Source organism: Leptosomus discolor, chromosome 3 (genome assembly GCF_034619465.1).
Source record: "Leptosomus discolor isolate bLepDis1 chromosome 3, bLepDis1.hap2, whole genome shotgun sequence".
NCBI classification, from domain to species: domain Eukaryota; kingdom Metazoa; phylum Chordata; class Aves; order Leptosomiformes; family Leptosomidae; genus Leptosomus; species Leptosomus discolor.
In genome coordinates, this window is record NC_141393.1 from 63,720,609 (window position 1) to 63,748,137 (window position 27,529).

Sequence of the window (27,529 nt, forward strand, 5' to 3'; positions counted from 1 at the left end):
CATGTAAGTGATTGCTTGGTAGTATAAATAGAAGTTACAGAGCTCTTTGTTGTAAATTCCTGGAATCTCATTTCAAAAGGATTTATAAAATTAATGCAACCTGTGTCTTACGGTCATAAACTATTGCACAGTTGTAACCTTTTACGGTTACAGCTCAGTGTTTTGGCATATGTTCAGCATGAAATATATGAATAGGGCCTTTTTTTCCAGTGAGGTAAACATGTAAATACTTATATATTTATTGTTTGCAGGATCAGGTCCAAATCATGGCACAAATAATTAAATTTGTGCCTAAGAAGACAATAAACCTTGACTATTTCTCTGGTTGTATAGATAGATTATTATATTCCTAGACTGTAAATTCCTGTTGGTTCATATGAACTTCGTGCTCTTCTGGAGGCAGTTAACTTCCTGCAGCTGATATGTTTACAATCTATACAAAAGCCTCTTCAGAATATTAATGTCTCGAATATATGCACAGAGCATATTTATTCAGCTACACCATTTCCATTATAATGGATAAGTAGTATTGAGTGTGCAGTTGCAGAACTGTTCTACTGCAAGTATCCTTCATTCAGGGTACACTTACAAATTAAATTACTGATGGCAAAGAAAAATTTCCCACCAAGTAAAAAAAATCACAGCAAGGGGCACTGTAAAAATGTCATAATTAGTGCTGTTTTGAGTGAATGTGAATTTGAAAATGTTCCTCCCCTGTAAATTCATCAGCTAGAAAAATGGAAGCTCTCACATTAATATATTTTAATTAATTCTGTGCTGTTTCACCTTACACTGAAAGCTACAACTGATTGTTTCCATATATTTAGGAATCTACACGACCTTGTCATTTCAGTATTTCTGTGAACTTCATGTCCTTGCATAGAAGTTTTCACAAAGACTGAGCAGGATATAGAATCATTATCCCATTTCACAGGTAGGGGACTGAGGTAGAGAGAAAAACTATGGCTTGTCTTCACTGAATTCCTACATGTGGCTAAGTTTAATACTTGATTAGTTTAACAATTGTTTAGACTCCATTTAAATGATGGTTTTTGGCTGATCCATTGGGTTGGAGTGAACGGGACTGAAAGTCAAGTACTACTGTTAGGGATACTCAAAATTTCACTGTCTGGAGCTTGAATAACTCATTGAACTCATGAGTGTGGGTAGCTATGATGCTACTGAGTAATGCAGTCACTCTTTGTCCAGCTACACCAGTTTGGACAGAATGACACGAGTCTGTCAACTACATTTGTAGTGAAGACAAGCCATTGAGTGACTTTTCTAAGTACATAAAAAAAGAAAGCAATCTGGGTCTTTTGAATCTATCTGTTTTCTGTCCGATATCTGAACTGCAAACTTATGCACATTGCTGAATGATTTTGTACTGATGTACTGATGTTAACAGGCAATAATTTGTGTTGCATATTTTTCATTAATGACTAGCATTATTGGAAAAAAACCCCAACAATCCCTCCCCTGACAATTTGTGAAGGTTTCCCTTCAACAGTAAATATTATCACTGATGATGTTAATGAAGACATTAGTTTCACAGCATTTGAAGTACTGAAACACTCAACTGTTAACTAGCCTAGTGGGGTTTATGCTAATGTAAAATGTAATAAAGTAGAGGCCACTATCTCTTTAAGCTGAAAGAAAGGAATCTTGTTTCTACTTCCAAGGGATGCCTAGTGTGTGCTTATCTAATTGACTGTGTATTTTGTCTAGGTGTTGAGGGAAAGCTAAGAGAATGAAGGCTCTAAGTCCCCAGTGGAAGCATGATATGGCGATGCAGTGCTGGTGCTGAATTGTTCTCTCTGATGGCTCTATGGGAGTGGATAGCACTGAGTCTTCATTGCTGGGTTTTAGCAGTTGCTGCTGTTTCGGATCAGCATGCCACAAGCCCCTTCGACTGGCTCCTCTCTGATAAGGGACCCTTCCATCGCTCACAGGAATACACAGATTTTGTGGACAGAAGTCGACAGGGATTTAGCACAAGATACAAGATTTACAGGTATGAAGCAAAGGGAAAGCAATCACAGAGATATCATACTTAGAAGCTGTAAATTATCAACAAGGGTTTCCTTAAGGGAAAGATTCAGATGTGGGAACAAATCCATAGTTGCAAAATTCATTGCTGAAATATGTGCAAGGCCATATATGCACTGTGTACTATGGAAATGCCTGTTTGTGTTGTTTCTATTTTGTTTAAAGAACTTTCGATAATTGGTTATATTGCTTTGGAAAACATTGTTGTTTATTGCCTACTTTTACTCTGCCTTAGTGACATACTCAAAAATGTCCTACGGTATTCAAACACCAGCTTTGATTTCAGAGGGCTAACATGGAACACCTTTGATCATGCAGCAAGATCCAGTTCAACTGTTTTCAGTGTGGCTCATCAAGACATGAGCTGAGGCTTTAAGAATGAAATTGTGGCTTCACAGATACTGCTGGCAATTTCAATGTACAAATCAGGGCATTTCAAAAGTGACTCAAAAAGTTTAATATTAGTTTATACCAGTGTTTTGAGAAGAAGTTTTCTCACCCCTGAGGGACTGAGCGATAAAAGCCATTGTGAATTTTAACAGAAGTTGCGGGTGTTTGGCTCATCACAAAATTCAGCTTTAGGCTGACCCAATTCAGACTGAGAAAAGAAAAAACAGGGGAAGACTTCAAAAGTATAGGTCTGCTTGAGAATTTGTGACTTGCTGTAGAATTGTTTTCATGACACATTTGTAATCTGTTTCTAGTCTTTTGAGGTAGCACTGATGAATCATCTTCTTAATCATTTGCAAGAGGTATAACTCAGTAGCATCGAATAGGTTTGTCAAGGACATGGGAATGAAAAGGAGAGTTCAGTTTAATAATAGTGACCTAATAGCAAATAGACAGAAGGGAAGAAGTGAGGGAGCACGAGAGATTAAGGACTGAGAAAACAAATCTATAAGCAGAGAGACTTTTTCACTTCGTATTGTTATATATCCCTCCTCGCAGCAAAGAGAAAGGGGTGGCAACAGGGCAATACAGGACAGATTTTTAGCACTAATAACTCTCCAACCTATAAACACAGACTGTTTTGGTATGGAAAGACACACACTGATTTAATTTAAAACCATGAAACAGTTTGTACGAATTTCACACCTATTTTAAACTATTATTCCCTAGTGGTATCCAGCTCTTTAGAAGAAGGTAGGAGTGATGCATGCCTACATGTATATTATATTTAGTTCAATGTCCAGTGGCCTGTGACAAAACTTTTGGACTCTGCAAAGATTTAATTTTCAAGGAACTTGCTGTGTTTTCCTTTCCTAAATACAATCAGTAGAGGGCACTCTGCTGCAGGTCAATTTTGCAGAGGGCTCCTTTGCCATATATAGAGAAATTAAACACTTTTTAAAGTGAAAGTAAGGTGGGATTTTGAAATATGCTTGATGAAGTGGCTTGTCTTAACAGAACAGCGTTGCCTAATATTTACTGCATTTTAAAAGCCAGCTGTCAGGACTGATAATGTAAAGCCAATAATGCAGACACTGAGGCAGCATATTTTATTTCTATTATTCTGTATTAGACAACACTAAACCAAAATTATCCTGCTAAAAACATGACAGGTGGAATTGTATTTAATTTCAGCTCTTTCAACGAGGTCTTTGAGAATTTTTCTCCTCTCAGCCATCATTACAGAAACATTGTTAAGTTTTATAGACCTATAATCATATCACGATTTTTTTGTTCGGGTTTGTGCATAGGTTTCAATTGACTTTAATTTGCACAATCCCACAGGAAGTGTTTCTTGTGTTTATTTCTATCCTCTACATATTGCCATCAAGAAATGAGCTGGGAAGTCAAAAGAGCACAAGCTACCTTAATCAAAAGAAAAGCTGCATTTTTTAATTTAGTCCTCCAAATACAAACCTTACTGCAAAGTTTCCTTGTAGAATATGGTCCCATTAGCAAGTAGCACAGAACATGGTGACCTTGTTATGAACACACACTGTAAATTTAATCACTGTTGCTTTTCTATGAACTTTCCCAGGCTCAAGGATCCGGACTCTAATTGGTCTGTTCATTCTCTCGCCTCTATTTTATCTAGTGAAAACCATCCCTCAGGGACACAGTCCTGATTTGAATGGAGAGGTAAGGAAGGGGAAAACACAGGCCTGCATTGACTCAGTGGACTCATGCTAACAAGAAAGAAAGGTGCCATTCCAAACAATGCTAACAGGAAGGCCTTCTTTCCCTTTGCTCTTTACTTCAGCCCTTAAAGCCTACATCTGAGACAAGACATTTTAAGAGTGAAGGAGAAAGAAAGTAATCTCCTTTCATTTTAGCATCTGTGCCAGCTCAAAATCCATGGGGCTGAAGAAGAGTGAAATGTATGGGGTGAGAAACTCCAGCAGAGTCTGTCCCTTTTTGAATCCTTTCTGGTAGGATGTTGGTAGCACAGTGAGGTCAGACAGAAAAAGACTGAAGAATTATTATTATTATTATTATTTTTTTTTTAATATCACAAATGTGGCAAGTAGCTGCAGACTGCCTAAAGGGGTGCCTCTCTTTTGGGGAAGGAGTTGGCTCCTAAAGAACTGATGAGACTGTCACAAGTACCAGCTTGCTTTCCATGTCTCTAGACAAATGGCATCCGAACCATACAAAGAAAATGACCCATTGTATCTCTCTGTCAAAACCTAACAAGTACTGCTGCGCATGTGAGCTAACCTAGGATGACCAGCCTAACAGTGGGATTAGTTGTTTACAATTAACAGCAATTAAATAGCCTCAATAAAACCAGCATAAAACCAGCAGCGAGTTAGTTGTACATACTGCATGTAGTATTTTAAAATGTATTGGAGGAGATTTCAGCAGGAGGCTGCTGTATGATTTTTGTTTTCCAACAGTGGAACAATTACACAGTGACTAGAATGATATTTTGATTCCCATTAATTTTTTCCCCTCCTTTGGCAGTGTCAGTAGAGGAGTAATGATGTAGAAAAAAATAAAATCTCAATTAAATCACTAGCTTCCATTTTTTTTTTTAAATTTCAAAATAGCATTCCCTATTATAATCAAGATCATAATAAAAAGCAGAGAATACATGTTATTCTGCTTTTGGTTATATCAGGTAATGCATATTTCTGTAAATACTGAAGTGCCAGAGATGAGGCCTTTATCCTGTATAATTGTTTGATGCTGATTTGAATAGGATCAAGGTCACGTAGTGCAGGGCTGTGAAAGATACAGAATGATTAAAATCAAGATGATAGGACAGAGAACTGGAAAAGCACATATTAAAGAGAACAATGAAGAATATTAAAATGAAGATGACTTGAAAGTTGATGGAAACACTGTCATTATTTCTCAGCTATTGAGTAAAACAATGTTGTGCTACTTGTTTCATTCCTGTCATTTGCATGGCAGGAGACAGACTGATTTTAAAGTTTAGTTTCACCTATACATACATGGCAATTGCTGTCCTTAATATCCAGTAGCCTTTTTTTTTTTCAGTTCTTAAATTACATAACTTGTTTGTATTTAAAATAGACGGAGTCCAACTTTTAGACTAAAGCAGTAAAATTTTATCAGTGTATGGGTTCTGTGCTAGCATCTCTATTTTCCCTCTAACTGTATGCCAATGAGGCAAAAAGCAACTGCTTTTTATCCACACCCCCTGGATTCTATAAAAAAGCATTCATCTTGCATGAATCTGTTACAAATTGTAGAGATGAAGCCAAAGATTGGAACTGAGGAGGACATTTATTAACCTAGCCAAATTTCTTATGAGCAGTCTTAAGCATAATACGTTTTTTAAAGATAAAAGGTACAATTTACCTTATCTCCGTATCTAGCCTTCAAAGCATAAAATAACTAAGTGATAAAAACAACTGATGCATAAATTATGGTAAGGTAGCAGTAGAAAAATCTACTGTCACCCATATTTTAGTCTATTAACATTAAAGATCAGTTATGTCCATAGGCAAACAAGCTGATTCAGTAGTGTGCTTACTTCCCCAAGCAGAGGACCTTTCAGGAGCATACAGGACAGAGCTTAAAGAGACAAATATATATGTAGCAATGTTTCAGTCGGGTGTTACAGAACACTAAATAATTGCAACTGATGTTACCAACACTGTTCCAAGTCAGGAATGTTGGGCTGGTTATGTTGATTATGTGGCAGTGTGGTATTCCCTATAATTCTTTGAAGGAAATATCCTGCAGGAAATATAATAATTGTCACAGTTTTTGGTGGAATTTATTGCCACTGATCTATGAAAAGAAATGCCAGGAAAGCACCTGGATGGCTGTTGAAAACCTCTAAATTAGTGGGAATGCTGTGTCAATATTTTATGGAAGGTGGCTCCTGTAGTTAATATCAGTAAATATGTTGGCAAGGAAAGGCAAGTTTATAATCTGTTATTGAATGCACAATGGAAGTACTGTGTCTCTTATGTGAATCAGCTACCAGACAAAGGAATTTAAATCCAAACAGAATGAAATGAGACGTTACCAGGATGGAAAGAGTGATTGTGAAATTATGCAAAGAACCTACATTGTATAGAGGTAATTTCTACAGAGACAGGGAAGTATTCATGCTATCAAATAAGGTCGTGAGGAAATCTCAGGGATACTGTGTAGTTTTGTTCAAGTAAAATAATTTTAAATCTGAAACAGATGGGTAAAATCAGGGGAAAGAATAGCCTAGCTTCTTGTAAGGTGGGAATGTTTGGTGTGTTTAGGGGAAAAATAAAAAGAGGATACAATTCCCGTCAATATACATATCACAAAGTGAAACGAACTATTTAAACCAAAAGTCATCACTGTCATAAAACTAGATTGGTATAAACTGGCTATGAATAAATTTAGGCAGGCTATTTGAAAAACGTTTCTGATCATTAGAGTATAATAGTTCTGGGACATATTAAGTTGCAAAATCTTACCAGTCCTATGAACAGGGGGAAAGGGTTATGAGATGTGGTGCTTATGGCAGTGGACTAGGTTTTAGTAATCACTGAAATCCCTTTGAGGCACGTATCCCTAACAAATGTAGAATACTAGTCTGCAAAAGAAAAAAAGACTCTCCTAAAGAACTGGGTAGCTCTGTGCAGCACAGAAGTGTGGGTTAAGAAGTGTTCCTTTAGAGGTTGTTTTAAAAGGGATTGTGGCTGTTCATGAACAACTAAAAAAATAAAAGTATTAGAAAATAATGCGAATTAAAGATTATTTCTCATCAGAACATATTGGGCTCCTCTCATATGTTCTGAATCTTCTGATAACTGAACCTATTGAGTAAAGTGAGCACGACTGAAGACTCTAGAACACTCACTAATGTGCTTTAACACTTGTGTGTGAAGTTAAGTAGAGCTAACATTAAAGTCGGTTGTGTTTTTTATTCTGTATCAACATATTATAGCCTACAGGTATCACTAGACTTCTTGATACGTGTATATTCCTGATAGATGGTGTTAATAAAAAAACTAGGAGGTTCAATTGTCGAGGTACACATCATCACTCTCCAATTTGCAGTTTTCACCCCACTGTACAGTCTGGAACAACATTTCCTTGTGTTCTTCCCAAGGGTGCTTTGAATTGATAATTTGGGAGTTTTAAGGCATTGAGAAGAACTAATAAAATATCCTCAATAATTTCTTCCAATGCAAATATTTAGTAAAATGGAGGGCTGAAAAGAGGTGTCTGTCATCATACCTTTCAAAAATCTAAGGAAACAGTGGCATGGCATTTTTAGATGGTGCTATTTCTTCCTAGACATTTGATCACACTCTAGAAACTATCATCACTGACAACCTTTTTGAAGGGCTCATTTGGTACTGGAAGCATCAGATCTGTTGTGTTTTTGAAATAAGACTGCTTCTTTGGAAACTAAGGCAGGATCTCATTTGTCGGACATGGACCTCAGTTTCCTTAACACAAACATCACATACATCACAAAACATAACAAAAGGTGAGGGGGCTAGTAACAGAGGAGTGGAACAGGATATATCAAAGAAAGGAATGAGACAAACTCTTCGATTAGAACGTATGGTACAGGAGAAGTTGAGGAAAGAAATGGGCTGTAGTCATCAAACTGTAACTCTAATGGGTGGTGATGAGGTAGCTTTCAACACGTAGCTTAGCAAACTGGTCAGTCATTGTCTTCAACTCTTCAGAGCTTTTGCTTCCTTGGGCATTGAATTACATGCAGAATGTCACTTCTGGGCAACTGAGAACTGGGATTATAAATGCACTGAAGAGCAAACAAGTTTATCTTCCACAATTGCCATATGAATAGGGAATAAATAGCAGGAACAGTTCTGTCTGCCTTTTCCAGAAATTCTCTGTATCAGTAAATTGTTTCTGGCCTGCATTGCAATTGGTCAACTTGCTTTAGGGAATTTTCCATTCAACCTCTTGAATAAAAGGTAGAGTAATTGGATGGATCATCATTCCCAGAATGTTTGCAAAAGGTTGGACTACTGAATGCACAAAGTCCTCATTTTAAATCCAGTGGCTCATAGGCTGGAAACAGAGAAGAGTAGCTCAGAGAGAGTTTCTGGGATTGTGAGTTGGTAGATTTCCACTGGAAAAATAATATTTGTAAACGAGTACAGTGGCTTCATTATTACAGTCAGTATAGGTACACAGAATAAAGAGATACTGACTTTGGTCCTGAGGAATCAAACAGCAGTCATTTCCTACAGTGGAAGAATAGTTTAATTACAGTAAAAAAACACCAAACAAGTAGGACATTTTTTAAGAATGTCTGGATCTAAAAAATATCAATGATTTTCATTTCTGATTGTGATATACTTAACAGCCTCTCTTAGTCTAGTTAGCCGGGCCTAACAAAGGTACGATGCAAGTTAAATAACTGGCTTTGGTGAAATTGCTTTCATAAGTACATACCTGAGCAAAATAAAAGCTTTAAATGACCATATTTCCAGGTCTAGCAATACTTGGACAATGTTCTCCAAAATCATCTAATTTCCAGCTCTCTGTTTCAAATGCAAATCTCCTTTGTAGGAAAGCATTTTTGTTTTGTGTTTAGGGCCTAAACACATATCAGATAGGGAGGCTTTACAATTAGCAATTCATATTATCAAAATTTTATTAGATTCTTGATCTATTTATCCAGGGGATTCTCTGGAAGATACATGCTTGAGAAATGATGGAAATAAAGGAACAGTTAATTTAAACTTAGAAGCTACTTACATATAACAGAACACTTAAAAAAAATGTTTTCAGATTAATTATAACCAGAGCCTAATTTAGTTTACCAGTAATCTCAAGCAATTGACAAGTGCATAGAATGGATGTTCACAAAAGCAAAAGAGTCTTTCACTGATGTTCCTGTGGCTACTTATGTACAGGCTACCTCCAACGGCACTGGAATACTAAGGGACCAGAGGTGCAAGAGATAAGGATTCAACATCTACTTAGGTTTGTTCCCACAATCCCAGTTATGCGAGAGGTCTGCCAGAGGTAGGCATACCTCCACAGGCAATGATAAAAGAGTCTGAGCTCTTGTGGATACTTGTGGCCCAGGAAGAAGTGCAGACAGACATGAGTGGCTCAGAGGCGGGCAGGAAGGACCAAAGAGAGTTAGGGAGTTCTGAATTCCAAAATGTCTCTCTCTTTCCAGCTCTGTTACTTACGTGAGGCAGCACAGCAGAGAAGTTATCTGCCCTAAGTAAAGGGTTAGCACTTATCATCAAGATCACAGGAGAAATCAAGCTCAGTTCTGACACTGATCTACAACATCAACCCTCAGTCCACATTTGAAGGTCTTGCGAAAAGCATGATCAGACCTTGATGAAACACTGTATTTTTAAAAGATGCTGGCTTCCTACAGAATCTTGCAGAAATCTCAGTGAACAACATGTTTATTAGTGAGACTAATCCTCCGGAATTCAAAAGCCTCTGAGTTGTCTTACCACTGACCAGGGTCAGACCTACGCCATATCCCCTCACTCCATTTTATTGGCTCAGCATTAAACTACTGGGTTTCAAAACAAGGGTAGGGTTTCTCTTGGTGAGATAAACAAGTGCTAGGGCTGGGAAGGATACTAGGGAACAGTGCTGACTAGGCCAGCAGGATTAGAAGTGTTCTCAGGAGTCAGTTTGACAAGAACACAAGCATGTTTCAGCTTGGCAACAAAGGAGAATATTGATGCCAAGATTGCCATCTGTATTTTTTTTTTGATAATATACTGCAGGACTCTGTGTATTGACAATTTCTCTTTGTGTTTCTTCTTATTTATTTGCTGTATTTAATCAAACATCCTGAGGAAACTTACATGGCAAGGAGGGGAATGAATCTCTTTTTTTTTGGTAAACATTACTATAATCTGTTTCCAGAATATATGCACTTTCCAAATCCAGTATTTTAAGGATAATTATTAGACCAAACCTCCTATTGATTAGTTTCCCTAAAACAAAAAACAGTTATTTAGAGAATATGGTGTGTCATCATTTCAGTTAGTAAATCATTTAAGTTGCCCTAAAAAAATTAGAATAATAGATGCTGTAACTTAATGGTTTCATGCAATTACTGAAGTAGTAGAAAAGCTGTTTAACACTAATAATAGATTCATTTTTCAGTCAGCAGGATAGTCTGCCAGGATCTTGGGCATGGAATAAGGTAATTTTCATTAATCCTTTGAAGATTTTTTGTTGGTTGGGTCTTTGTTCTTTCATTTGCCCTTGCTTTTCATTTTTATTTAAATATCCCTGCTAGTACTTACAACTGATATTCAAGATGTAAAAGATTTCAAATGGTGATGACTTTCACAAAGAGGAAAACAATTACCAAGATTCTTTTGGCTACTGAAAAAAAAAAAAAAGGTTTTCTATTACTTGTATCCAGGTCTCTGTGCTTTCGTTTTAACCCCTATGTTGTTATTCTTCCTTACTGCTGCTAGGTTAGTAGTCCTCTCCAAACAGAAAGGCTTTCAGGTTTTTCTTTTTGTCCATACGCTAAGTCTATATGGGTGGCATGCTATACCTTACATAGAGAAAAGAACTGAATAGTGCAGAAAGTTTTTCTGTATAGAAAGACAGTAGCATTGATTGGAATATATGATTCTTTGTACAGAAGGGTATTTGTGCCTTTTCTATACGGAAAAAAAACAACTGACACCAAATGTGCTCACTCAAGAATTTTTGTCATTTTCTTCTTTAAGGTCGTGGACAATACCTCAGAATTCAAATCTTAGCTGTTTTCTAGCTCTAATTGATTGATTTTACAGGTTTTCCTAGTCATTAAGCTGGTTGTGAATTTTTATTGTGTAGCTACAGACACATTCCAAGAGAGACCCTTGTGAAGAAAAGCAATACTTGAAAATAATGTCTTGTTGCTTGATTCTCCCTAGAATCTCAATATGATTGTTATGGATAATAGTGTTCTTGAGGTCATTAATGGCTCCATATCTCAATTCATCTTCTGATACTCTCAATTTCTACTTCATTTATGCAGCGTGAGAAGAGAATATATTTTTACTGACCAGAAAATTTGATGTCTATAGAGCTCTGAAAATGGCACACACAAAGCCCATTAGCAATTTAGAAGTTGTGTATGCAGGTCTCACACACATAGAAGAGGTAGCATCTGGCTTTAAGTAATGAATGTTAATTTCTCAAAAGAAAAACATATATGAAGGTTTTGACTTATATGAGTGACACAATGTAAAATCAAAAGCATGTCATATTCTACCAAATAGTCTAAAAGATCAGCAGACCTGAGGAAATATAATTGATTAATTTAAAATAAATATTTGTATTTTAACTAAATCTAAACTATATTCTTACATTTCTTGAAATTTAACAAACAGGGATTTTTATACCCTGACTGCTAGTAGTAGAATTGGATGTTTTACTAGGAACTCAAATACAGTATCAGCTTTGCCTACTGAAAAATATGCTTTATTAATAGAAAGTAAACAGAAACAGCACATTTTTACCAAGTTACATTTAAATGTATTTTATTTAAAACATGTCTTTAGTCATTTATATAAAATACTGGCTATAAGTTACAATAATAAAACTAAATTCTAAACATTACACAGCATAAGCAGTTCAACTGATTTAAAATTAAGGACCTGTGGTGAGATGTCTTGTTACAAAGAATTGTTTGTTGTAATTTTTCTTTTGTAAAATATGTAATGATGATTTTGGTAGTAAACCACAAGACTGAAAAAATTAGAATAAGTGTAAAACATGTAGTCTCTGGTGCTTGTTCATTTACTGATTTCTAGAACGCAAATATTTGTGATTACTGTCAGAGTGAATTGGTGTGAATATGAATGCGTGTGTGTTTGTATACATTTATATGTGTATGTATGTACACATGTATATGTGTGTATGTGTACACATACAGAGAGATGGATGAGTGAAAATAAATGAATTTGTTTTTTCATATTTTTGCAGTCAGAAGAATACCATTTATTAGAAAGAAAAACTTATATCTTCTACAGTCAGGTGTCTGAATACGACCCTTTGACCAATACACTGGTGAAGTTTACTCTGGACACTTCCTGATGAATCAGATGTCCAGAAATTCTCTGTAACACCGGAGATGCCGAAACATCTTTCCTCATTAGATTCTTGTATTAAAATGCCTCTGTCAGAAGCATTGTGTCAGATCTTGATGAATTTTCCCATGCTTTTGGTCAACTCTATATTATCCCACTTATATTAAAATTTAGCTGTTACTACAATAAAAGACATCTGAGAATCTGTAACTGAAACAGATTAACATGAACATTCTGTTTCATACAGGGGCTATTATGACTTTGCTCCAGTTTTTTTCTCTATCTTTTTGTGTGATTCTGGATATAGTTAATGAAATTAGCTTTGACAGGATATATTTTTTCTATGTGTGTACAGAAAAAATACGTATGCATGTATGTGGCTACAGAAGCTCAATATTTAACTCCCAGTTTTCCACAGATTCCTTGTGCGATAATGCCATGTGAAGTCCATATGTCATAGATTTTTCCACGTGTATCTTCACATCTTCACTTGTGGATCTAATATGTGCTCATGCTTGGACAGTGAACTCTCTGATAAGACCTGTCAATATATCTGTTTGAAAAACATTACAAGTTGTGTGTAACTCCTAACTTTCAAGGAATCTGAAAGAATTTTGTGCTGAGTTCAATGCCCAAACTGTGTCTCCAAGTTATGACTAAGCATGTGAGTGCAACACAAAAACTGGACCCTGATCACTTCTTTCATATGCCTCTTAAAAGGCTCACTAGCTTCTGTTCCACTGCTAATTTCCTCAAGGACTGCTTTCCTGCTTAGACACCTTTGTCTTTTCACTTTTTTTGGTTCAAGGTATTGAATAGTATCTAAAAGATATTTTTATTTGAGTGGCTTCTGAAATTTGCCTTTCGTTTTAGTAAAACTGTTTCTCATATGGTTGACTTTGAAGGTCCGTCTGTTTACTTAGAATTTTGCCTAAAGAAGAAATGCTTGCATCTATTTTTACTGCTGTCTTCTTGGCCTGGATGGGCACAAATAACTATGTGCTTGTTTCCTGGTTCTGACATTGAAGTTCTGTGTGACTTGGATATGCACACCTTTGGTACAAAAAGCATCAAGGAGTGTTAGATATCAGTACAATATGTTAAAACCCCCGACACTCAACCTTTCTGTTATGAGAGACAAAACAAACAAACAAACAATATAAACAGTCCAAAGAAAATTTTGAGTGTGATGGTCGTTTTCCCAGACAACGAGATTGAGAGAATATGAATAATTTAAAAAGGAATTTTAACTGTAATAACTTATTGGAATTTAAAGACAAATAAAATTAATGTTTAAACATAAAAGGTTTGTGAACTAGGATATTAAACTGAAACAAAAATAAGTGTACTTCTACTTTTAAAAAATTTGTCCGTGTACCTATTATATACTTATTGGGAGACAAAATTTTATATACAACACACATTTCATTCTATTTCTCTTTTCTTCACAGTTAAAACATGAGAATTCCAAACCATGAGTGCGTTTGGAAGACTATATCATTGCTGACAGCAATAAAAAGATGCATTCTAAGCTGAGTAAAAAAACTGTCTGGACGGCCGAGCAAAGAGAGTTGTGGTGAATGGAGTGAAAGCCAGCTAGCAGCTGGTCACAAGTGGTGTTCCCCAAGGCTCAATATTTGGGCCAGTCTTGTTTAATACCTTTTTCAGTGATCTGGATGAGGGGATCGAGTGCTCCCTCGATAAGTTTGCAGATGACACTAAATTGGGTGGGAGTGTTGATCTGCTCGAGGGTAGGAATGCTCTGCAGAGGGATCTGGACAGGCTGGATCAATGGGCTGAGGCCAGTGCTATGAGGTTCAACAAGGCCAAGTGCTGAGTTATGCTCTTCAGTCACAACAACCCCACGCAATGCCACAGGCTTGGGGATTAGTGGCTTGAAAGCTGTCCAGCAGAAAAGGATCTGCAGTGCTGTCGACAGCTGGCTGAACATGAGCTGGCAGTGTGCCCAATGGTCAAGAAGGCCAACAGCATCCTGGCCTGCATCAGAAATAGTGTGGCCAGCAGGAGTAGGGAGGTGAGCGTGCCCTGGTTCTCGGCACTGGTGAGGCCACATCTCAAATGCTGTGTGCAGTTTTGGGCTTCTCTCTGCAAGAAAGACATTGAGGTGCTAAAGCATGTCCAGAGAAGGGCAACAAAGCTGGTGAAGAGCCTGGAGAACAGATCTTATAAGGAGCAGCTGAGGGAACAGGGATTGTTTAGTCAGGAGAAGAGCAGGATGAGGGGAGACCTTATCACTCTCTACAGCTACCTGAAAGGAAGTTGTAGTGAGGTGGGTGTCATTCTCTTCTCCCAAGTAACTAGTGATAGGACAAGAGCAAATGGCCTCAGGTTGTGCCAGGGGAGGTTTAGATTGGACATTAGGAAAAATTTTTTCATTGAAAGGTTTGTCAAACACTGGAACAGGCTGCCCAGGGAAGTGGTGGAGTCATCATCCCTGGAGGTGTTCAAAAACTGTGTTGATGTAGTGCTTCTGGACATGGTTTAGTGTGGTATTAGGTTGATGGTTGGACTTGATGATCTTAGAGGTCTATTCCAGCCTAATGATTCTATGGTTCTATGATTCTATTAAAAAAGTCTACATTTGGTATTTATTTTATTGTATTAACAAAGTGAGATTTGGCAAGTTTCTACACGACAAAAATTGAGGTCACATGACTCCAGTTTCTAAATCAGTTTGTGTCTTTGGAAATTCCAATGTATGGTTAATATGCATCAGTCAATGTTCATATCTCCCTGAGAAGTACTGATTCTGCAACAGTAATTGGAATAAAACTGTAGGAAAAAGTCAATTTTAGTTAAATAATCTTGGTAGGTATATCTCAGAATTTAGTCACTGAACAGAAATTTTGAGAGAGAGGGTGGAGTGGACCGGAGAGAGGTCCAATTACATATTATTGAATAGATTTGTGGATGATAGCTGTGTCTGAAGACAGTGTGTACCTGATATGAGGTGGTTTTATCCTTGTGAAATCTGCATTTCCGATTTGTGGTGAAAAAAAGCTTGTGCTTTTCTTCTCTGTTTCCATGTGAGATCATCCTGAAATACGCTAACAAAACAGTAATCTCAGAAGGTGCTAGTCTGGCAAATAACATCTCTCAAAGCCAGAAAACAGGAAAATGATGGTAACAATCTCATGTGTGGAAAGACCACTGGAGTGATTGCCTGCTAGCACTCTGCTGAGTGCAGGGCAAGAGGAAAGCAGCTTGAGCTTAATACCCACAGGGTAAGTGCAGGGAACCAGCTGTTCTTTGAGTGCCATAATGAATACAGATTTTTTTCTTAGAGCTTGGTGTCTTCTGGTTGATGGATAGGTCTGACTGGAGCTTATCTTTCAGTCAAGACATTTATAAGAAGGTCGCTCTTTTGCCCTTGCATTCACCTCTCTGTGATCAGCTTCAGTCGTGCCTTTGCGGTCACATTATTTTGTGCATTATGACTTAAAACTAAAAAGTTTTGAAGTGATTTAGGGTTTAACATGTCTAGAAATTGGTGAAATTTATTTGAAGTTGGACAGTAAGTTCAAAAATTATTTGGAAGAGATATAGCCACATGCCTGTAACACCCACCTATATCTACTACCACAGTGCAGCTGCATAGCCTCTGGCTTCAAAAAAACCAGGCTAAATCAAATCTAGAATCAGCCTAAATGAGAAAGGTTGCATTCTTGACTGATAAGGATCACTAATGTCACTGACTTGAAAATTCACTAGTTTACTGAGGCGAGATTTTGAGCTAGGAGGACAGGAGCTTAGGGCTCAACTGACACCTAGAAGGTGATGCAGTCTGGTTCTTCATGTCCAGGTTTGTAACAGGAAACTCAGGACCGTGTCCGATGTCCAGAGTCCCATTGTACTCCCTACTCTTCTGAAGGACACCTAGATAACAGGGCCGAGAGCAGGGCACACTGTAAAGTATATTTGCTCCACAGGCTATATGTGGCCTTGTTCTGTAGTAGGGAAGGATTAACTCCATGGCAGGTGGTAAGTGTCTAATTTTTCAGGAGCTAGGGCATTTGTTTTCTTGACAAGTAATGTCTTAGCAACATAGTCTGAACTGAATTTTTTTTGAAAACACAGTTCCAAATTTTCCCCCACCCCCAGATACATTCGTTTCTGGTTAGAGAAACGGAACATGTATTTAATGCTTGCTCATTATTTTTGCTCTAGGGAATGTCTAATGACCTATGGTGCATGGAGATTTCTAACAGCACTATAAACAGTTCATAGAAGTAAACCACAAAGTACACAGAAAGTAGATGATTGAGACCATATAACAAGAAGAGCTTTATGTTTGGTAAAATAATTTTTTTTTTAAGTTTTAGGCATTGGATATTACATCCAAAAGCTGTATTATATTTTATTATTTTCTTACAGAAGGATGTCACTATTACACCTAGTGTTGCTGCTGGGACACATTACATTAATTCAATTATTTGTTCTTACCAGATCAAAGCAACAAGGTGATTCTCCCCCTCTACTCTGCTCTTGTAAGACCCCATGCAGCTCTGGAGCCCTCAGCACAAGAAAGACATGGACCTGATAGAGCTGGTCCAGAGAAGGGCCATGAAAATATTCAGAGGGCTGGAACACCTCTCCTAGGCAGAAAGGCTGAGAAAGTTGGGGTTGTTCAGTCTGGAGAAGAAAAGGCTCCAGGGAGACCCTATTGTGGCTTTTCAGTATATTAAAGGGGGTTTATAAGAAAGATGGCGAGAGACTTTTTACCAAGGCCTGCAGTGACAGGAGAAGGATCAATGGTTTTAAAGTAAAAGAGGGTAGATTTATGTTAGATATAAGAACTTTTTTATGATGAGGGTGGTGAGACACTGGAACAGATTGCCCAGAGAAGTTGTGAATGCCCCCTCCCTGAAAGTATTCAAGGTCAGGTTGGAAGGGGCTTTGGGCAATCTGCTCTAGCAGAAGACGTTCCTGCCCATGGCAGGTGGTTTGGAACTAGATGATTTTTCAGGTCCTTTACAATCCAAACTATTCCGTGATTCTACAATTCTAAGAATGAATGTGAGAAGTTGTGTGGCTTTCACAATTCAGGCAATCAGACAGCATGAACAGTTTTCCTCTGCACCTTAATGCTATTAATCAATGTAGTTCTCATCAGTTTATAATTTCATGAGATATGTCACTGAATGTCTCACCTGTTGGGTCTTAGAAAATGTTCAGTGGAAGGCGATTCACAGTATATAACTCAGAATCAAATACATTTGCTATTTTCTCTGTTTCGCTGGAAAAAAAAAAAATCATTATTCTCCTGCCACAAGGCTAGGTAATACCTTTTAACGAATGTTGAAATGCAATAATGGAGTAAAATGAAAGACTTCACATTACAGATACCTTGGGCAAAGCCCCTCCAGTTGTTTACCCTTTGGCTGTTATCAGGTCCTGAAAATCACAGACCACACTATTTCTGTAACAACAATGTTATGCAAAAATGACATGGAGTTACCTGTAAATTAGTCTTCTGGGATAGTAAACTCACTATCTCAGATGAAGTAATGCAGTTGTAGTTAACACAAAGGATCTGAACTGAAAGACTACAGAAATTTCTGGGTTTAGACTAGCATGAAATGGTATGTTGATCTTCATTGTAAACAGACAGGCATACACAGAACATATATAAAAGTATAAATGTGTCCACTGTGGACTTGATGCTGAGACTAATCCGGCAAAAGGATTAGGATTTTGAATTTAACTCCTTTCAGACATAAAGAAAGATGTTTTTATCACTGATGACAAATGGAATTTAGAACAGTAGTATGGAGATTTAATTCTCAGGTTGTGAAACGAGAAATGGTCACACTCCTATAGGCAGAAGCAGAAGGTGGCCTTCACAATTGACGTGTTCTAGGACTACACATTTACTTTTTATGACATCTTCATCTACTAATGAATGCAGTACATAAATGTGATTGCTATCCCATTAGTTACTGAGCCATCAATAATTTTCCACCAAAAACTTTCTTAATGGCAGGCCAATGGCCAATTAAATGAAAATTTCATGGTTTTAAGGATTCTTTGAAAACTGAAACTCAAACTTGAAAGCAAATAAGAATTTATTTCTACATCCAAGATATCAACAACTGTTAAGAATTTGCTTCTCACACCCAACTACCACCCCAAATGCCTCTGACATCTGATTTTCTTAGATTATTTTTTCCTAGGAACAATTCTAAACACCAATAACTAGGAGTCCTAAAGTCACTCCCGAATTAAACCTGAATATAGAGGAAAAAACTACCCAATGCTGTTTAATTTTTGTTGCCTTTCTTATACTGTTTTTCTGTGGACTATCCGTAGCGTGCTGGAAACTGAAATATTCTGAATAGGAAACTGAAACGTTGGAAGGTGAAATGCATATCAGAGGGCAAGTTTAGTCTCAGTTATGTTGGTCCAAACATAGTGTAAAATAATAACAATATGTTAAGGAGCAGATACAAATGATAATGCATAATGCAGCACTCTTTAATACCTACCACTGAATAGTTAAATTCTTCTGGATTGTTATATTTCTCTAAGGTCTTTCCAGGTTGTTTGAACATATTTTTCATATCAAATAATATTTTAAACCATCAGATTCACTGCAGTCAATGATGTAATGACTTTTACTCAAAAGAAATAAAACTTTGAGAATATGTGTGAATACATATGTGCAGTTTTTGGAATGCATTTTGAGGCAGATAGGATGTTAGACATACACAATGTAATTCCTCTGAAGTAGTTTGTAGTGATTTCAGTTTTCAACCATTTTATTAATGTCGAAAAGCTTAAATTTACAAATTCAGGAAAGAACAGAGCTATTACAAACACCCCTATTTCTTGGTCTTCTGTAACGTCGTCATGTAATTTCCACTGTGTAAATCTTGTCAAGTTGGTGGTATTTATTCTGTATCTCTCTCCACTCTATTGCCAGGGGTATTAGATTTTTTTACAAGATTTTTTAACTCAAAATCTGGCAAAGCATAGAGTAACACAGTCCTCCTTGCTATCCAATAATACCCTGAAAAGCAAATGGAGTTCACCTTTACCATTTTACTGCAATGCTTGTTTCTATTTGTTTCTTTTTTTTTTTTTTCTTCCCTGAGATGAGACAACCCATAGCTGCAGCACACAATGGACTGCAGAAGTAGGTTCCCTCCACCAGCTATAACTAGCATTGCCTTCTCTGTTCAAAGATACACAGTCTTGATGCCATGCTAACTATAGCTGCAACACTTTCAGTTGATGACGGGGCTTTTTTTCATGCATTGGTTCGTTGGGAAAAATGATTGAATGTTACGTGATGGTAACTATCCTACTCTGGTTTTACTAAACTGGAAAAGTTAGCCAGACATGTCAGATGTATAGCAGATAAAATTGTAAGCATAAATTCTAATTTTCCAGTTGTGTATTTAACCGATTTTGTAAGATAGGTGCTACTCAAGTATGAAATATTCTTGTGTCTCACTCTTTAAGCATAAGGTGTTTCGCATTTTCACATCTTTTGCTCTGCTTTGATTTCATGACTAGACACTAATAAAGGTAGGGGAACAAAGCTGACTTGTAAGTTTCACATTAATCACTAATAAAAAGTGGACCATGTAAATTCTTTTAAATACTAAGCCATCTCCAGCTGTCAATATAGACACAATTCACTGATCAGTAGCAATTAGAGGCTAAAAGCGTACTTTTGTTATACATAATTCAAGTAAGCATCTCCAAAGTATAGAAAGCACAATTAAAATCTATAATTCAACTATCTGGGTCCACTGGTAGAAATATTAGCCACATTTTAAATGAGCTTTAACAGTTTAACAGCTCTTTCCTTCAAAGAAAAGTAGATTAATACAAACAGCCTGCAGAGAAAGATAAAGGTTCAGATCTCAACAATCTGAAAAACTTTCCGTTTCTATGGAATCCAATTTCAGGCTACACAAATAAAGTTAAGAGGATGAATAAACTTGCTGCACAGAATATTTTGTCATCCTAACTATTGTTGCTCATTGAATTAAATTTGATCATTCTGCTGAAGTTCCAATTTTGCTCCATCCCTTATGATACAGATATGTTCTGTCTTTGATGTTCTCTAAATACCATTGAAGCTAATGCTGTATCAATTAAATATGCTGTTTAAGTACTATTTTTTTCTCAGTAGTCAATTGTTGTTGAAATTTTCTGTACAGCTTAGCATTAGCATTCAGAACCAGATTCTCAAAAAAGCCTCGTATTTTCGAAATACTTTAGTCCTTGGTGTGACATTTGCTTATTTAGGTACCTAAGAAGGGTAAGGGCTGTACTGAAGAAAATAGCTCACTGGTTTTCAAATTAATAACTAGGATGGTTCCACTGTCATTAGTGGTCTAATGTTTACCTTAAATTCATGTAAACAGATTATGTTTAACAAGATTATGTCCGGTAGTTTGGATTAGTTGGTTCAGATCCTGATTGCAAAATCTTTGGGATAGAGAATGATAGAAGAATAAAATAAATAATGATGTGAGGCTACAAAAATTAAAGAATAATGTTCAGTCTATCAGGAGAAAACTTTGATGGTTTTGTGAGGTAGAGGAGTTTTATACATGGATATGAATTACTTACTTAGGAGATGACCCAGTACTATGGATTTGAAGATCCATGAAAGCAGCATGAAAGGCATTTGCAGAACAGCAGCAAATATATAGAATAATGAAATTAAGAAGCTTTCAGACAGAACTGGGGTAAAATTTACAGGTAACATGTAAAGCTCAAAACTCCCATGGAACTAAAAATCATTTTTACTGTATATTTTTGCATAATATGAAGTGTATTGGTGCATCATCATTTTATATAGTTTATTTCATCCTGCCTTGAGTAATTTTGCCACCTATTGTGGCAGAGAATAACATTATATTGTTAAGCTAAACCAAAAAAATTTTCTTTTATAAATTTCTAACTTGTTACATTGTGTTGCCATTAAACACCTTTTGTTAAGGAATTAGGAAATAACATTTCCCTTCACATTTTCTAGGCCTCTGAAACATTGGCGTTGGCTTCTGACAATGGCACTGACAGTGACCTACTTGGTTTACTTTCAAAGAGGTGTCTTGACCCAATGTCAGATGTGGATTTAAAAAGGAGGTTCCTAATGGCATACCTCATGTTTGAACAGCTAGAATTATAAATTAATTGCTCTTGAAAGATGGGAACTCATACTTTATGATGGTGTACCTGAGTAACTAGGAAACAAATTTTGATAACATAACAGGAGTAAAAAAAGAAGCTTGGTGCTGTAAAGTATTTATACACGCCAGCTGACACCACTGCATTAGCCAAGATGTTATGTGGCTGTGAGGATGGTATTTTCATTGCCTGTTTATTTTTCCTGTTGACCTTTCTTGCAGAAGTTAATGCTATTGTGAATCCATGAGTGAGCAGGTCTCTGTCGGTAAAGCAATCTGTTGAAAACTTTTCTCCAAGACAAAGGAAAAATTGCTAAATGCTTGTAAACAGTTCAGTCAACTTATCTGTTTTGTTTATTATGATTTTCCCTTATTTTATTTTTAAAAAAAAGATAAAACACTGAACAAGCTGTGTGATGACGTTTGTTTGCTTACTTTCTTTTCCTACTAGTTTATTTCTCAAGTGTTCTGAACATATCAAGAAGTATTTCTGAGAAGACAGAAACATTTTGGCTGAAATTTACTGTTATCTACTTACTAAATCTGTGTGCTCTTTATTTCCATGTTATATATATTAGAGGTAGTGATCTTGTAATGCACCCTGTATCAAAGGTGATAGGGAGAATTCTGCATTAACAGTGCAGGAGCACAGAACCAGGAAAAAGTCATGCCTATCTTGTTCTGTTCCCTAGAAGAAATTGCCACATGGGAAACAAGGATTAAAAAACCAAGAATAATCACAGTTAAAAGACAGTGTAACAATTTTTTCTTTATATGTTGGCGAATATGTGTTCAGATGGGGATTGTTTAAGCTTTTAGTTTCTGGCAAATAGCGACCAGAGCTGGATTCAGCTGAGTTAGTAATAGATGGGACTATGGATGGTGATGTCTCTCTTCCTCCTTGATTGGAGGTCCCACAGTAAAATGTCCTCGTATGGTACATTTTTCTTCTGCTGAAACCACTGATTAGCTGTAATTGTCATTAAAAAGTGTATCTCCATTCCTTTACTAAGTGAAAGTGAATTTGGACATTCCTTGCATAGATATTAATTTGTAAATTAGATTAGAGCTGAATCCATAACATACCTAAATAACTGAATTCGTTAATGGCAATTTTTTTGATTGCCTGGCACTGGAGCATAAGCAGATACAAAGAAACTTGTACTCCTCTGCACAGGACATGTCTCATAAGTCCAATGTGGGTAATGAAAAAAGTGGTTTGTCAATCTGCTACACCTCATTAACTGAGACAAATCAATAGAGAAGCCTTAGTTGGCAGGGAGTGAGTGACACTGACCCTGTGCTGTTTGTACACACCAACCCATTCTTATTCTGCTCTATCCACGAATGTAACAGTGGGTGGCCTGAACTGCTGTAGGTCGGGAAAATGGCCTGTGACAAGAGATGGGTGGGTGCAGATAACCTCAGCCCTGGAGAAAGGCAGGAACCCCAGCACCAATACAAGTCACAGTATGAGGGATGAGGGAAAAGCAGTGGATGATTTCTGCCTCGACTTCAGCAAGGCTTTTGACACTGTCTCCCATCACAACCTTGTAGGTAAGCTTAGGAAGTGTGGGATAGATGAGGGGACAGTGAGGTGGATTGAGAACTGGTTGAAGACAGAGCTCAGAGAGTTGTGATCAGGGGTGCTAAGTCTAGTTGGAGGCCTGTAACTAGCAGTGTTCCCCAGGGGTCAGTACTAGGTCCAGTCTTATTCAATATATTCATGAATGACCTGGATGAAGGAACAGAGTGTACCCTCAGCAAGTTTGCTGACGATACTAAAATGGGAGGAGTGGCTGATACACTAGAAGGTTGTGCTGCCATTCACCAAGATGTGGACAGGCTAGAAAGTTGGTCAGAGAGGAAATTAGTGAAGTTCAATAAGGGCAAGTGTAGGGTCCTGCACCTGGGGAGGAATAACCCCATGCACCAATACAGGTTAGGGGTCGTCCTGCTGGAGAGCAGCACTGTGGAGAAGGACCTGGGAGTTCTGGTTGACAACAAGTTGAGCATGAGCCAGCAACATGCCCTTGTGGCCAAGAAGGCAAATGGTATCTTGGGATGCATTAAGAAGAGTACAGCTTGCAGGTGGAGGGAGGTCATCCTCCCTCTCTACTCTGTCCTGGTGAGTCCACATCTGGAGTACTGTGCCCAGTTCCGGGTCCCCAGTTCAAGAGGGACAGGGTACTACTGGAGAGAGTCCAGTGGAGGGCTATGAAGATGATTAGGGGACTGGAGCATCTGTCCTACGAGGAAAGGCTGAGAGACCTTGCTCTGTTTAGCCTGGAGAAGAGAAGACTGAGAGGGGACCTTATCAATGCTTATAAATATCTAAAGGGTGGGCGTCAAGAGGATGGGGCCAGGCTCTTTTCAGTGATGCCCAGTGACAGGACAAGGAGCAATGGGCATAAACTGGAGCACACAAAGTTCTACCTGAACATGAGGAAAAACTTCTTTACTCTGAGGGTGACAGAACACTGGAATAGGCTGCCCAGGCAGATTGTGGAGTCTCCTTCTCTGAGATATTCAAAACCCGCCTGGATGCAGGTCCCTACGCATCTGTGATTCTGTAATTCTGTTTGCACCTTCAGCTCTCTTAAAACACCAAGATAAGGGAAGAACAACTAATGTAATCTACCTGGACTTGTGCAAAGCATTCAACACTGTCCTGCATGACATCCTTGTCTCTAAATTGGAGAGATATGGATTTGGTGGATGGACCAGCCAGTGGATAAGGAATTGGCTGGATAGTCACAGTAAAAGAGTTATGGTCAAGGGCTCGATGTCTGAGTGGAGACCAGTGACGAGTGGCATTCCTCAGGGTTGGTATTGGGACCAGTCCTGTTTAACACCTTCGTCAGCAACATGGACATTGGGATTGAGTGCACCTTCAGCAAGTTAGCCAATGACACCAAGCTGTGTGGTGTGGTTGACATACTGAAGGGAAGGGATGCCATCCAGAGGGACCTTGACAGGCTTAAGAGGCGGGCCTGTGCAAACCTCATGAAGTTCAACGAGTTCAAGTGCGAGGTCCTACACCTGGGTCAGAGCAATCCCAAGCACAGAAACAGGCTGGGCAATGAGTGGATCAAGAAAGACGTGGTGGTGTTGGTAGATGAAAGACTGAATATGAGCAGGCAGTATATGCTCGCAGCCCAGAAAGCTGATTATATCCTGGGCTGCATCAGAAGAAGTGTGGCCAGCAGGTTGAGAGAGGTGATTCTCCCCCTCTATTGGGCTCTTATGAGAGCCCACCTGGAGTACTGCATTCACCTCTGAGGCCCCCAACTTAAGAAGAACATGGACGTGCTTGAGGGAGTGCAGAGGAGGGCTACAAAGATGATCACGGGGCTGGAGCACCTCCCCTAAGAAGACAAGCTGAGAGAGTTAGGGTTATTCAGCCTGGAGAGGAGAAGGCTCCAGGGAGACATAGCATCCTTCCAGTACTTCAATGTGGCCTACAGGAAAGATGGGGAAGGACTCTCCATCTGGACACTCTCCATCTGGGTAATGGTTTCAAACTGAAAGAGGTTAGATTTAGATTAGATCTTAGGAAGAAATTCTTCACTGTGAGGGTGGTGAGACAGTGGAACAAGTTGCCCAGAGAAATTGTGGATGCCCCCTCCTTGCAAGTGTCCAAGGATGGGGGTTTGAGCTATCTGATCTAGGGGAAGGTGTCCCTGGCCATGGCAGAGGGGTTGGAACTAGATAATCTTTAAGGTCCTTTCCAACCCAAGCCATTCTATGATTCTATGATAATCAGCTTCCTGACCACAATCTCTGTTGTGACAGAACAGACTCTAATGCTAGAAATGATCTAATTCAGAATGTCAAATATTCAATGCGGATAATTCCAACAGTTATAGATCTTTCCCCTAGTGTCTTTCTGCCATTTAAAAGTAAAGTTATACTGACTAAATGCTGAAATAATTGTATTAACATTTCTCTTCATTTCATCAGGTTAATTTCAAATAAGTAGTTGAGATTGATAATATGTAGGCAGAAATAGTTACAGAAAATCCCAAAGAAACCAAGTTTATTAAAAATTTGTTTCTGCTACGATAGTCAAGATTATGTATGTCAAACACTGCATTATGCAATATTTTTACTTCTACCTGAAAGGAAGATGTCCAGCAGAAAAGGACTTGGGGGTACTGATTGACAAGTGTCTGAATATGAGTCAGCAGTGTGTCCAGGTGGCCAAAAAAGCCAATGGCATCCTGGCTTGTATTAGGAATAGCATGGCCAGCACGAGTAGGGAGATGATTGTCCCCCGTACTCGGCATTGATGATGCCACACCTCGAGTATGTGCTCAGTTTGGGCACCTCAATACAAGAAAAACATTGAGGTGCTGGAGAGACGTGAAAGAGAAAGATCAAAGCTGGTGAAGGGCCTAGAGAGTAAGTCTTAAGAAAAGGAGGCTGTGGAGAGACCTTACTGCTCTCTACAACTACCTGAGAGAACATTGTAGGGAGGTAGGTGCTGGTCTTTTCTCCCAGGTAATTAATGATAGAACAAGAGGGAACGGACTCAAGCTGCACCAGGGTAGGTATAGGCTTAACATTAGGAAAACCTTTTTCACTGAAAGTGTTGTCAGACATTGGAATAGGCTGCCCAGGGAGGTGATTGAGTTACCATGCCTTAACGTGTTTAAAGGTCGTTTAGATGGGATGCTTGGAGATATAGTTTCGGGGTGTACTTGGTAGAGTAGGGTTGATGGTTGGACTCGATGATCTCAAAGGTCTTTTCCAACCTGAATGATTCTATGATTCTATGAAAGGGAATAGCCATCAGATAACCCCAAATTCAGAAGTGACGCTGCTGCGACCTGTTTTCCTCCCCAAAATCACTATATATAGATTCTTCTCTGTAACCATCTGGATTCAGCTTCCTGGAGTCTTTATAAAACATACTTTCACCTAACAGTTCAATTTAAATATAGCATCTCTGTTGCAGACTTGTAGGATAAGTGGCATTTCACTGTAACAGTTAGCATACGGTACTTGGTGTTGGGAAAAAGAAAATTGAGGTTGAAGCCAAGTTGTCAGGAAGCTACTAGCACATCCATAAGATAAACTGCAGAATTCCTTCAGTGCTTTGGGGTGCCTTTCTCACTTACTAGTATTCTGGTATTTATATCTATATTTGACAGTTTTGGAGCTGTCACAGGCTATCCTTGGAAGGGAAAGAAAAAAATGTTCAAAACTTCTAGTGTTTTGGTGTATATAATTAAGAAGTTGTTGAGACTATTACTCCAATTATTGCATGTCTCTTTCAAACTGAAAACCTTGGATGCAAATAGAGTGTGTTGAGCAGAAGGATCCCTTTGGATATGATTCATAGATTTTCTTGCCCATCTGGCCTTTCCCAGTCACACATGCTACAGATCTCACAAACCTCTTCACAACAACAGGTGAAAGGTTAGACCCTAGACAGCCTTTGGTTTTCCATCTATCTTCTCTGCTAGAACAAATCTTCTTTTTCTGTCTGCTTATTATCACTTTAGTTTCCTTACCAAAACTGGCTTTTAGCAGAGAGAGCTAAATCAACACTCTTTTTCAGAACAGAAACTGCTCTTGTGAGGACTTTGCCTAGCATTACTAAACCATTACATTATTCAACATCTGTTTTGCTGGGTGAAAAAAAGAAAATAACCACATTCAGATGCAGCCACTCACCTTCCTGTCGTGCATGATAAAGTTCACTGAAAGCCTCTTGCAGTTTTAAAACCTGCTTTGAGTGAGGAAAGCTGCACTCATAGATGAGATTTAAACATCTCCTACAGTGTGCCTCTTAGGATCTCATCGGACAAAACATGCTGCTTCCTAACTCCACAACTT

The 27,529-nt window shown here is 38.1% G+C and overlaps 1 protein-coding gene across 2 annotated transcripts in view; it reads left to right on the forward strand.

The window, feature by feature from the left end:
* Positions 1-1,778: 1,778 nt before the first annotated feature.
* The window catches only part of BRINP3 (BMP/retinoic acid inducible neural specific 3), a 210,256-nt gene continuing 184,505 nt past the window's right edge, over positions 1,779-27,529 (forward strand). Inside the window, exon 1 of one of the 2 annotated variants that reach the window (XM_086462715.1) lies at positions 1,779-2,014. In XM_086462715.1, the coding sequence (XP_086318841.1) occupies positions 1,779-2,014 (236 nt within the window). The remainder of the gene's footprint in view (positions 2,015-27,529) is intronic. The other variant, XM_086462716.1, reaches the window with a different exon arrangement.